The 12,835-nt window shown below is 40.7% G+C and overlaps 2 protein-coding genes across 11 annotated transcripts in view; both read left to right on the top strand.

The window, feature by feature from the left end:
- Nucleotides 1–10,359, top strand: part of rfc4 (replication factor C (activator 1) 4) — a 48,243-nt gene extending 37,884 nt beyond the window's left edge. For 4 of the 5 annotated variants that reach the window (XM_077716583.1, XM_077716584.1, XM_077716586.1 and 1 more), the window contains 3 exons: nt 469–549; nt 626–739; nt 2,725–2,975. In XM_077716583.1, the coding sequence (XP_077572709.1) occupies nt 469–549; nt 626–739; nt 2,725–2,811 (282 nt within the window). In that variant the 3' untranslated portion in view covers nt 2,812–2,975. Of the gene's footprint in view, nt 1–468; nt 550–625; nt 740–2,724; nt 2,976–10,127 lie in introns of those variants that run through there. The other variant, XM_077716585.1, reaches the window with a different exon arrangement.
- A 43-nt stretch (nt 10,360–10,402) lies between these two features.
- LOC144196417 (neuroligin-1-like) overlaps nt 10,403–12,835 on the top strand; it is a 66,127-nt gene continuing 63,694 nt past the window's right edge. For 5 of the 6 annotated variants that reach the window (XM_077716580.1, XM_077716581.1, XM_077716579.1 and 2 more), the window contains exon 1: nt 10,811–11,118. The gene's annotated coding sequence lies outside the window, so the exon portion shown is untranslated. Of the gene's footprint in view, nt 10,543–10,810; nt 11,119–12,835 lie in introns of those variants that run through there. The other variant, XM_077716578.1, reaches the window with a different exon arrangement.

Consider the following 12,835-nt stretch of genomic DNA (forward strand, 5'->3'; position numbering starts at 1 on the left):
CTTCTGACTTTCCCCATTGTAGCATTTGTGGTTGTTTTCATTCAAGGTGCCCTATTGAAATGGCCTCAGAGAAGTCACCAGCTGTAGTCACTCATAACTTTAGAAGTTAATAGGCCATGCTATGAAGCTCATATCACTGACACTACTTTCTCAGTCACCAAAATTGCTAAGTCATGTTGCGCTACGTATATTTTTGATCCAGCATATTTGATCACTATTTCTGTTAACCCATAATAAAGTAATGAAAGAACAAAACTTCATGAATGTTTTTGTGTGACAAAGTATCTGTTCCAATCACTATCAGATGAACATCTGAATTTTAGAAATAACTGGAAACTTAAGAAATCCATGACATTGTTCTTCAAAAGTGTGTGTAAACCTTTGACCACAACTTTATATATATTCATATACATACAAAATATAACAAACAAAAATTTAAGCTAACAGATATCAATTCTCTATTGGCAGGTTGTTCCTACTCAGATGATCACCAATTTGCTTCAAGTCTGCTTTAAAGGAAGCTTTGAGCAACTAGAGTTTGCAGTCCAGGTAGGTCCGCTAAAATTACTTTCTTTAAAGGAAACTTAATTTCACCACATTTTCTGTAATATCTTTTCTTTGTCAGAGCATGGTGGATAAAGGATATGCCGCCACGCAAATCTTAAGTCAAGTTCATGACTCTATTATTGAGCACAACTTGAGTGACAAGCAGAAGTCTGTTGTCACTGAAAAAATGGCGGTATGTTGCACAATTGATTTTTTACATAATTGCTCTTAATTATGGTTAGCGCATTTCCGTAACAGAATAAGTATAATTGTTGGACTCATAAATATAAAAAAAAAATATTACCATATTTTCTAGTATTTGTAACTCAAAAAAATGATGAATGAATCAAGGTTACGGATTATATGCGTACAAGACATACAGTATTGCTCTTTCACCAGTATATGTCGCCAAATTCACCTTTACTATTTGTTGGTTATTTTCTTTTTTGCTGTAAGAAAATAACTACAGTCGAACCTTGTGGTACGACCACTCTGTCATACGACATTCATGTCTTACGACAAAGATTTCGATCGAATAATTTGCCCGAGATACAATAAGAATTTCGTCATGCGACCAAGCCAGGTGGCCATGGCACTGTCTTTTTTGCATCTCTTTTGTGTATAAAATATTTCCACGACCACTAGGCTGTCTTTGCATTTCCCCACCCGCCCGTTTTTTTCCCCGTGTTGGTTACATTTACATACCAGCTAAACAATATTGCTATGAATCGGCAGAGTTCTGCAAAGAACAGGCGACCGTTGACAATGGACGTGAAACGTGAAATAATTTAAAAATATAAGAGTGGGGTACGTGTTACTGAGCTCGCCAGGCAATAAGAGAGGAATATGTCAACCATTTCCACCATCCTTAAGCAGAAGGACGCATCAAGACATTTGCCTTGATTTTCGACGAGGAAAGTTACATCCACCAGCAAGTTTTCAACTGCGATGAAACTGGTCGTTTTTGGAAAAATATGCCCAGGCGGACATTCGTTGTGGCAGAGGAGAAGGCCTTACCGGGACAAACCCATGAAGGACCGCTTAACGCTAGCGTTGTGTGCTAATGCGAGCAGTGACTGTAAAATTAAGCTGCTACTAGTGTACAATGCGGAGAATATGCGTGCGTTCAAGAGACATAATATCAATAAGGAAAACCTACAAGTGATGTGACGCGATAATTCTAAAGCTTGGATTACGCGTATTGTGATATTTGTTTGCGTCATTATTGAAATATTTTGAAGGGGAGGCAAAAACAATCAACTCTTGATGCGTTTGTCTTGAAGACTCCGGCAAAACGTCCGGGTGGGTTCAGCCCGTAGAACTAAGGTAAAAAAAGATTTAAACAAAATTAGAATTCAGTTTTCAGAGGATTTTTGGTGAGGAAAATATGGCTATATCCCTAATTGATATTTCAATTGTATGCGGTTATTATTGCAGCTTTTTTTGTCGCAAGCTCTACCTTCAATAGAGGTGTTATAGTCATTAAATAGTTTTGGAGGGTTGGATTGATTTGCTGCAGGCATCGCTAGGAAATTCACAGACAGCCGCTGCCATTTTGTGAGGAGTGGGGCCAGATCTGTGTTGCGTTTGTGAATGTTCAGGATTATTTCTTTAGTTTTCGTGGTGTTTAGTGTGAGATTGTTCAAACACCGTAAATACAGTCTTGAACTCATCACTGTAGACTTATCCCCCCCAGAGATAAGTCCAACCACAGGGCTATCTCCGGGGGTGTAGCTTATATGAAAGAGTATGGTAGTGCTGGGTCACTCAGCCTCGAGTTTGGATAGAGGACCGCAGAAACGTGTCTCAATACGAAAATATGGCACCACATTTTACGAGAAAACCTTACTCCTTCACATATCACCAGTATTGGATGGCCAGTTTGGCCTAGTGGTGCGAGTTGTATCGCGTTGGCTTCACATCTGGGGTCCTGGGTTCAAATCCAGGTCATGTCCGTCTTTATGGAGTTTGCATGTTCTTCCCTGGTCTGCATTGGTTTCTTCCGGGTACTCCGGTTTCTACATGGGATATGTACACATAAAGCTCACTACCCTGTAAAATGCCACGAATCCGCCACTGGGTCCAAACCAAGGGAAAAAGTAGCCCTTAATAGTCAGAAAATTGTGGTAGTCGTGTTGTGTGAAGGGTTATTTGATTCTGGTGTTTGGTCATTTTCAGATGATGGACAAATGCCTATCTGATGGTGCTGATGAATACCTGCAGCTGCTGAGTTTATGTTCAATATTCCTGCCACAAGCACACTAGAAAAACTGAAAATGAGTTACTATAAGAATGTTAACCCATCACAACTAAACTACCAATGAAACCTATGGATACATAATTCAATTTCATAGACACCTGACTGTGATTCTGCAACATTTTTAATACTTCACTTAATTTGAAACAGAATAAATATTTCAATGTTTGAATGCGTCATTTTTTTACTGTGAAACCCAGAAATATATTTTAACAATATTAAAAGTGAATTTTATTTTAATGGGTAATTCAAGGGCAGACGATTAATTTGATTAAAAGGTCGTGTGAAGTCCAATTCAGCTAATACATTGTTCCTAGGGTGAAAGTCAATTTTTAACAACCCTGAAAAATTCAACTTATAAAAATCAATAGGTAAATATTTGTTCTGTCTTTCTCTCTGTCTCTTGCTCTATATATCTAGCTCTATCTTTCTCTGGCCAGTTGTTAGGTTCATTAATAATTACCTTCGTCCGTAATTATCAATAACTGCAGGCAGACATCTTATTCAATTATTGACATTTAATTAAATAGAATGGATCACAGATAAAAACCTCAGAGGGGAGATTCAGCAAGCCAGAGTTTCTCCTTCAACTTCCGAACGTCTCCCCGAATAGACATTTTCGTACGACTCTTATTGCCATGAATCAAAACAATTTACAGAGTTGTTGATCATTCCATTACGTATGAGTAAAAACAACATCTGGAACTACAATAACAATCAAAGTATTTTACCAATAACAAAAACAGGAGACTAGACCTAACAACATTTAGATTAGAACAATTATGCCTTCCTTGACCTAAGAACCATATAATAATTACATAAAGAAAAACCCGAAGTGCGTCACGAGTGTTATGGACGTGGCAGAAACAATATCTTTGTTATGGGCTCCGTTGCTGGAAATGGCAGATATCCAGTCCTTGCCCGATCAACAACCCTCTCAGCCCGATACTGGGTATGTGGATGTAGCAACAATCCTTGTAGGATGTAGCAACAATCCTTGGAGTCCATGTGAGAGTGGACTAGGCGGCAGTTCATGACCTTGCAACACTTTGAGAATAATAAGAGAATGATTTAACAAAGAAATGACTTAATACAACTATTTATAATAGTAATACAGAATAAACCCAACATTCCCCCGTTTTTATAATATGTATGTTATTAATCATTTCTTAGTAATCACGAATGGAAATGTCGGTGACTGCGATTTTATCCGCCTACTCCTTACTCCCATTGCTGGTCTGAAAGAGAAAGAACATAATTTTATTCGTCCAATTGGTCCTCGGATTTACCGTACTCCTGGACCTCACTGCTTTCCCCAAACCGTCCCATAAGATACAACTCATGTACTTTAGAATTTGTAGGGGCAATTGCAGTAGTTATAAGTCGGCTTAGCAAGGAGCGCAAACAGGGGATACTACATCACCCACACAATGTTAGGATAGCGGTAATTGTGCCTATAGTCACCACGAAGGATGTAACCAAATCTTCAGATTTTCCAAAGGTCTTATCCCACCAATCTGACAATGCGGACGTATCTACTCCAGAAGGCTCTTGCATATTGCGGTTCAGTGTTTGCAGGCCAGTAATGGCCCTGGTGAGAGATCCACTGGGTGACGTGTTGTTCGGTATGAAGGTGCAACATTGTTTTCCAAACATTGCACACACGCCCCCTGTTTCAAGGATCATATCCACCGCTATGCGATCCTGGAACGCCATCAGACTGGTAGCTGCCAGTTGTTCCTTCATGGCCACAAATCCCTGTTTAATATAATTTCCAAGTTTTGGACATTGTAATGTAAGTGATTTATTCTATCCACATTTTTGTTTGGGGTGATTAGAAGGAAGATAGACTCCCAACCTGCTGCGATCTGATTAGCCAGCTTATACTCATCTGGTACGCCCCGGGGGATGCCAATCGCATCAATGTATGTTGGATCTCCTTCCCTCCATGCCTCTCGACGATGTCCGGAGGGTCGACCCTTCACCTCCGAATTCTGAGCCGCCAATTGTATCTCCTCCACTGTGGATGGAAAAACAGACACCGGTAAGAGCAGTGAGACCAAAGTACCTAGTCCTGCCGCGTTTCGGCAGGAGTCGTATAATTTATCTACCACCCCGCCACCATAGGCCAGAACGTGGTATCAGGGGTGTAGTTTGTTTTAGAACGCCAGTACACCATGTCTCATTTATCGCCCCCAGCTTCAGACCATGCCCTGTAAGGTTTAAGCAGGTAAAATGATTAAACAGTGGAAAAATTGACTTCCTATTTACTTGCGTAACAGGATAAACACTTTCAATATTTTTTTTTTTTCTGTACAAGTATGACACGTTTTTTCATTTGTAAAAACACTTTTCCCCAAAAGAATGGTGATTGAGGGAGTTGTAAGATCCCATCGTATTTCCCTTGTCTGGTAGTTTATTCTAATCCTTTGTAAGATGGTTTAGTCTCAATTCAAACCATATGGCGACGTCAAACCCAATATAAAAGAGTTCCCTATAGTTTTATGGTATTGCTTGCTGAGCAATAATCTTTTCAATTAATATTGGTGTTTCCCGTATTTTATTAAGTCAGAAAGTTTATCTTACCCGTCCCCTCAATGTTTCAATTGAGACCACCCTTTTACTAAAGTAGCTCCACATAGTGCTTGCCTTCTTTACACTCCATTAACAGCGCCCAATTATCCCCCGTTTGGGAAATCCCTGTTTCAGAAATAAATTTCACAGGTTAATATGTCAGTCCAAGCTTTCCAATCTTGACCAATTTCTGCAACAAGGCTTTTCCCAATCTTCAATTTTTTTTGCTGTTAATGTACCACACATATTTCCCACCATAGATTGACCCCTTGTATGGCAACCGGGGCGTCGCCGAGTCCAAATATATATTTTCAATCTGGAAATTTGATTTAGTAGGTAATGTTAATTAAATGTAAATGTGTATGTTTCTCGGTTTACCCTCCCGTAAGAAGGTGTATCCTCAATTGAAACGCCTCCGCCTTTTTCTCCAACTGGAGAAAACAACCCTACTGTGGAAAGGAATAGAATCACAATCATCATTAATCTCATTGCCCCAAAAGCAATAATTGTTTTCAACATGACTTTTTGTCTTTGTTTAGGGATTTTTTCCTCTTGAAACGTTTCAATTTAGACAACCTTCTTACTGTGGGAAAGGTGCATCCGTGTCCCCTTTCAGTAACAAGGACCCTCCCACTTTGCGTTGCTCCGATGTTTCTTCTTTTATGCTGCGTATCAGCACCCAGTCTTCAAGAATCACCGTCACTTCGTCCGTTTCCTGTTGAGAAGCAAAATCTCCCTCTGATAGTCTAAATTTGGTGTGTGTTTTTTTTTTCTCTGATAGATTTGCCTTATCATCCAATTGTCATTGTGTAGTGAATAATAACAATTTGTAAGGTCTACCAAACAGGACTTCATATAAGGTCCGCCAATTGTGAATGGTAGACAACTATTATATTAACAAAATGGGAGTCATTATCACTAGATAGTTTCTGGAATTCCATATCGTGGAATGATATCTATATGATCAAATAGAAATCAAATAAAATCTGTTAATGTATCTTTTGAAATGGATATGTGGGTATGCATATAGATTTAAACCCTAAGCCTTGTAGTGCCGTTGTAGCAAGGCCACCTCCCCCTTGTCGAGACATAGGTCTTCCCTTGACTCAAGCCCAACTTATTTTCTTTATTGATCTTTTATTGATAGATTATGTCTCGGTGGTCCGCCAATCAAAAAAACACAAAAAGACAAACTATCATTCATGCTCACACTCATAAACAGAAGAATTTAGTGTGTTCAACCAGTCTGGCATCCATAATTTCATTTTGTGGGAGTAAACTGGAGTACCCGGAGAAAATCCACAAATTCTCGAGGACGCCATGAATACCCCACATTCCGGAAGGTCTGGATCCACCCCGCATTCATTAGTAGATCCTTTAATATACACACCCCCACTCTAGCATTTTAACCGTTTGTAAAAAAATACCTTCAAGTTTCACACAAAGTTATATCCTTTTTAATGCTATCAGTTTAGCTGTTTGTTCCCCCAATTGAAGTGGCAATAGTTTCACATCTAAGGTTTTTATTTTCACAGCCGCCATGACCTAATGGCCCCCTATCAGGTTTTTGGAAAATCCCAATTTCCTCTAATAGCATGCCAATCACCTTTTAATGCGGCCACCCAATTTTGTTTCCACTTGTTTCAGGTGATAAAATAATCTCCCCCATTTGTAAAACAAATTCATCCACGCCTATTTTATACAACATGACGCCTATGGCCTTTATTACGTCGCCTTGACTCCAAATTCTATGAACCAAGATAACACGGCTAATTTGTAAGTGAATTTCGCCCAAATCCCATTTTGTTCATAGACAATCCATGTACCTAAAGCGTCACTTGTTTCAAAACATGAAAGGCCCCACTAGAATTCGGGCATCCAGCGCCAAATAGAGCCTATTTACACATTTGTCTCAATTTTGTTTTAGATATGGGGTCCCCAATTTCCCAAAATTTCCCAGAATTCATGTACCACCACATCCTGTCAAAAACCCAAAATGACTAACATAACCTGTTTCTAAGCCAGATTCTGGAATTTGGAGAATTTCTCCTTTCCCTCCCTTATCTAAGCTTGTTATTGCCACTCGTTATCACTGTAACATTCAGGCGTATTAACCCCATCATTGCAATGGTATGAATTTCAAGCTAAAGTTCTCACCAATTTGCATGCCCTTAAAGCAGTATAAAGCAACGTTATTTGGTTGTATCAATTGACCAATGCTTATCCAATCCGTAATATCCTTAAAATCATCAATATGACCTGTGACAAAGCATATTTCCTCCCGCCAGGACAACAGACAATGTTCTTTCAAGTGCACTTTGAAAAACATTCCATGTTACTCCATTCTTAGGGAAAATATGCTCATCCTAAACCAATTATTTTTTCTACAATTCACCTAATTATTTGGATGAATGCCATGAATTTTATCATGCCACTATTGCATTGTAAATTTCCCATCTGATGTCGTTAACAGCCAAATAATTCAATACCTACTATATACTTTGTATATGCTCTCTCTCTCTCTCTCTCTCTCTCTCTCTCTCTCTCTCTCTCTCTCTCTCTCTCTCTCTCTCTCTCTCTCTCTCTCTCTCTCTAACGCTCTCTTTCTCTCTCTCTCTCTCTCTCTAACGCTCTCTTTCTCTCTCTCTCTAACGCTCTCTTTCTCTCTCTCACTCTCTCTCTCTCTAACGCTCTCTCTCTCTAACGCTCTCTCTCTCTCTCTAACGCTCTCTCTCTCTCTAACGCTCTCTCTCTAACGCTCTCTCTCTCTAACGCTCTCTCTCTCTAACGCTCTCTCTCTAACGCTCTCTCTCTCTCTCTCTCTCTCTCTCTAACGCTCTCTCTCTAACTCTCTCTCTCTCTCTCTCTCTCTCTCTCTAACAATCTCTCTCTCTCTCTAACAATCTCTCTCTCTCTAACACTCTCTCTCTCTCTAACACTCTCTCTCTAACCCTCCCTCTAACGCTCTCTCTCTCTAACGCTCTCTCTCTCTAACACTCTCTCTCTCTCTAACGCTCTCTCTCTCTAACGCTCTCTCTCTGACGCTCTCTCTCTAACGCTCTCTCTCTCTCTCTCTGACGCTCTCTCTCTCTCTCTCTGACGCTCTCTCTCTCTCTATGACGCTCTCTCTCTATGACGCTCTCTCTCTCTTTCTGACGCTCTCTCTCTCTCTCTCTCTCTGACGCTCTCTCTCTCTCTCTCTGACGCTCTCTCTCTCTCTCTCTATGACGCTCTCTCTCTATGACGCTCTCTCTCTCTTTCTGACGCTCTCTCTCTCTCTCTCTCTCTCTGACGCTCGCTCTCTCTTTCTCACGCTCTCTCTTTCTCACGCTCTCTCTCTAACGCTCTCTCTCTCTAACGCTCTCTCTCTCTAATGCTCTCTTTCTCTCTTGCGCTCTCTCTCTCTAAAGCTCTCTCTCTCTAACGTTCTCTCTCTCTCTCTCTACCACTCTCTCTCTCTAACGCTCTCTCTCTCTAATGCTCTCTTTCTCTCTTGCGCTCTCTCTCTCTAACGCTCTCTCTCTCTAACGTTCTCTCTCTCTCTCTCTCTAACGTTCTCTCTCTCTCTAACGCTCTCTCTCTCTAACGCTCTCTCGCCCTCTCTCTATCTCGCCCTATGTCTCGCCCTGTCTCTCTCTGACCTATCTCTGTATCTCTCAAGCTCTCTGTCTCTCTCTGTCTCTCTGGGCAACGTCTTATAAATCAATGGCAAGTGTCCATGACAATGACCAAACTTTGGCCAAAGTCTGGTGGATCGTTTCTATGATTACGATGTTTCTATACTGATACAATATGAACAATCAATTACCAAGCGTCTTTCTCTTCTCATCTTAAAATAGTATCCTACACTGTCTCTCTGTCTCTCTCTCTGTCTCTGGGCAACGTCAGATCAATCAGTGGCAATTCTCCATGCCAACGACCAAACTTTGGTCAAAGTCTGATGCATCGTTGTCAAGTTCCTATGATTACGATGTTTCTTTACTTACAAAAACTGATAAAATATGAACAAGCAATTACCAAGCGTCTTTGTCTTCTTATCCTAAAATATTATCCTACACTGTCTGTCTCTGTCTGTCTGTCTCTGTCTGTCTCTGTCTGTCTCTGTCTGTCTCTGTCTGTCTCTGTCTGTCTCTGTCTGTCTCTGTCTGTCTCTGTCTGTCTCTGTCTGTCTCTGTCTGTCTCTGTCTGTCTCTGTCTGTCTCTGTCTGTCTCTGTCTGTCTCTGTCTGTCTCTGTCTGTCTCTGTCTGTCTCTGTCTGTCTCTGTCTGTCTCTGTCTGTCTCTGTCTGTCTCTGTCTGTCTCTGTCTGTCTCTGTCTGTCTCTGTCTGTCTCTGTCTGTCTCTGTCTGTCTCTGTCTGTCTCTGTCTGTCTCTGTCTGTCTCTGTCTGTCTCTGTCTGTCTCTGTCTGTCTCTGTCTGTCTCTGTCCCTCTCTGTCCCTCTCTGTCCCTCTCTGTCCCTCTCTGTCCCTCTCTGTCCCTCTCTGTCCCTCTCTGTCCCTCTCTGTCCCTCTCTGTCCCTCTCTGTCCCTCTCTGTCCCTCTCTGTCCCTCTCTGTCCCTCTCTGTCCCTCTCTGTCCCTCTCTGTCCCTCTCTGTCCCTCTCTGTCCCTCTCTGTCCCTCTCTGTCCCTCTCTGTCCCTCTCTGTCCCTCTCTGTCCGTCTTTTTTAATTTCAAGGGGAATTTTCCCGTCTTCTCTTGATTTATTTTTTAAAGTTGTTACATGACCAAAGCATGGCATATGTATTCACAGCACTTGAAGCTTGGAAACAACTGTCACGGAGCTGATGACATCAACAGCCCAACACAACGAAAACATTATCATTAAAGCACAAAGGACGTTGTTGTGACACAGTTCACTGTCCATTTATTGTTATAATCATTTTCATTTCATCTCATTTTCTGAACTGCTTTAACCTCATTGGGGTGATGGGGACTGTTGGAGCTAATCCCAGCTGTCTCCGGGGAAGAGGCAGGGACCATACTGAACCGGTAGCCAGCCGATCGCTGGGCACAAGGAGATGGACAACCATACATACTCACACCAATACCTAGGGGCACATTAGAGTGTCCAATCAGCCTACAATGCATTTTTGGAGTGTGGGAGGAAACTGGAGTACCTGAAGGAAACCCACGCAAGCCCGGGAGAACATGCTAACTCCACACAGGTGACTTGAAAATAAACTCAAAACCCCGGAGCTGTGAGCTTGATACGTTAACCACTCGACCTATTGGGCCAAATATTATACCTTATTATATTATTATTATCGTTATAATAATAATAAAATTATATGTATTATTAATATAATCATGATTGTTGTTGTTATTATTATTGTTATTGTTGTTGATGATGATGTAATTGTTGGCATAATTGTGTGTATTATCCAAATAAACCCGTTGTTTTGAGGAGCGTGTAGTGGTGGGGGCGGAATCCCGGTCATCTTTTCAGCATCACCGCCATTTCTGAATTGGACCGTTGTGCGTCAAACGCTCAGTGCTTCAAGGCTGCATGAACACGTATTGTCGAAGAAAATTCAGGAAATACGCATTCATCACAGATATTCAGCGTCATGTGATCTTTCCTTTTCTCCATTAGAATGTTTTTTCTACAACCCGATATTATTTGATGGTTAATTTTCTCTCGCGTTTCATGCTTGTATATCGGATAAAAGCATCCATAATGCAGTGATAAGCTGTGTACAGAGGAATATTGTGGACCAAGCCGCAGATTGGAGAAAAAAAAGGTAAGTGTTTCTGAAATGGCCTAGTCAGTGGGAATATTTTGGTAAAAATGCATGAAATGACGGGAGAATTAAATCAACTGGTTTATGGTTTTTAGCCATGGCATTGAATGTTGCATGTTGGACGAGTGGGTTGGTGGCAAAATCACATAACACTATGATGTCATCATTTTGGCTGCGTTAAAGAGTAACAATTATACGACCGAGAAACCTGTAAACATTTCAGTTCACAGCAAACAGCAGCGTACTGATCACCAATTCAATTTTAAATGCAGACTACTGTGGTGATCCTTTTTCCCCATTCAGATATCGTAGATCGTACTAAACCGCAAAGCAAATCTCATCTGATCTCTCTCATTTCATATTTTTTTTGCACCACACCAGCACCATAGGTTAAAATGTGGAATCAGTGGCACAAACGGTCTCAGAACATGGGTACACCATGTCTCATTTACCAGCTCCATATTCAGACTCTGCCCTCTAAGGTTCAAACAGGTAAAGGTTCGCAAAGTCAATTTCAGTGGAAAAGAAAGACTTGTCGTCTACTGTTTTTCAAACTGGATAGGCACTTTCATTGTTTCTACAAGCGGGACACAAGTTTAGTTTTGTAAAGCCCCCTTTTCCCCTAAAAATGGCTATTGAACTAGTGAGGCAATTTTTTTTTGATGTTTATTTGCCTAGGGCAGGGGTTGGCAAACTTTTTGACTTGCGGGCCAGAATGGATACTAAAATTTGCCAGAGGGGCCGGGTCAGGAGCATTTGGACACGCAATGTAATTTATCAAACCTGGGGATTGAAATGTAAGAAAAAAAAAGACAATTGAAGGTGAAAATTTACTTTCAACATTAAGGACATATTCAACGAAAGAAAGCAGACTAAATTGAGTGATGGGCCGCATGTTGAAAAAGCTACTGTACTGCTGTTGTGCGTGCACGTGCAAGTTGCTATTTTTAACATTAGAGAAACTCACATTTCAATTGGAACTGTATTGTTGTTCTCCTTTTTTTTTGCCAGTGCATCAAAATCTTGAGTTAGTTTCGTGGTGGCATTTCTCAAAATAGATCTGAGGTGTTGGTCAGTTGGGCCGCTGGAGAGTTACACTCCAACAAAGGTCTAGACTAGTGTTCTGTCTATCGACGAAACGGGGTATTGCATGGGAAATGAATGAGGTCCTTGTATTTTACTATAATATTTATGGCTAACGTCGGCGGGCCAGATAAAATAGCCTAACGGGCCGTATATGGCCCGCGGGCCGGAGTTTGCCCATATCTGGCCTAGGGATGTCATTTAATTTTGTGTTTGGAAACTACGTTCAGTAGGTCTTGTCATGCCTGACTATATTTTATTTTCCCCATCTTGCTGTGGTTGGTTAGGTGGGTAAGTAGGTAAATATGTCATTCTTTTGTTATTTTGTCAGAAAGCTCCCTCAGAAATCTTTCTAATTTTAGTACTATTAAACATCCTAACCACTAGTTATTTGCTAGTCTGTTAATAGATGGTGAATAGAACAAATACAAATGTTTTTCCATTCCAATATTCTGCTTTTTTTGTGTTAGTTTTCAGAGTGTTGGAACAAATATGTTTCTTTTCACTTCATTTCTATGGGAATTTGAGATACGAACAAATTGTCGAAACCATTAAGGTGGTATCAAATCAAAAGCCTTTATTGTCATTATACACAGCTGTGTATAACAGAATTGGTGGTGCTACTCCACAAAGT

This window comes from Stigmatopora nigra, chromosome 5 (assembly GCF_051989575.1).
Source record: "Stigmatopora nigra isolate UIUO_SnigA chromosome 5, RoL_Snig_1.1, whole genome shotgun sequence".
In the NCBI taxonomy this organism is placed as follows: Eukaryota; Metazoa; Chordata; class Actinopteri; order Syngnathiformes; family Syngnathidae; genus Stigmatopora; species Stigmatopora nigra.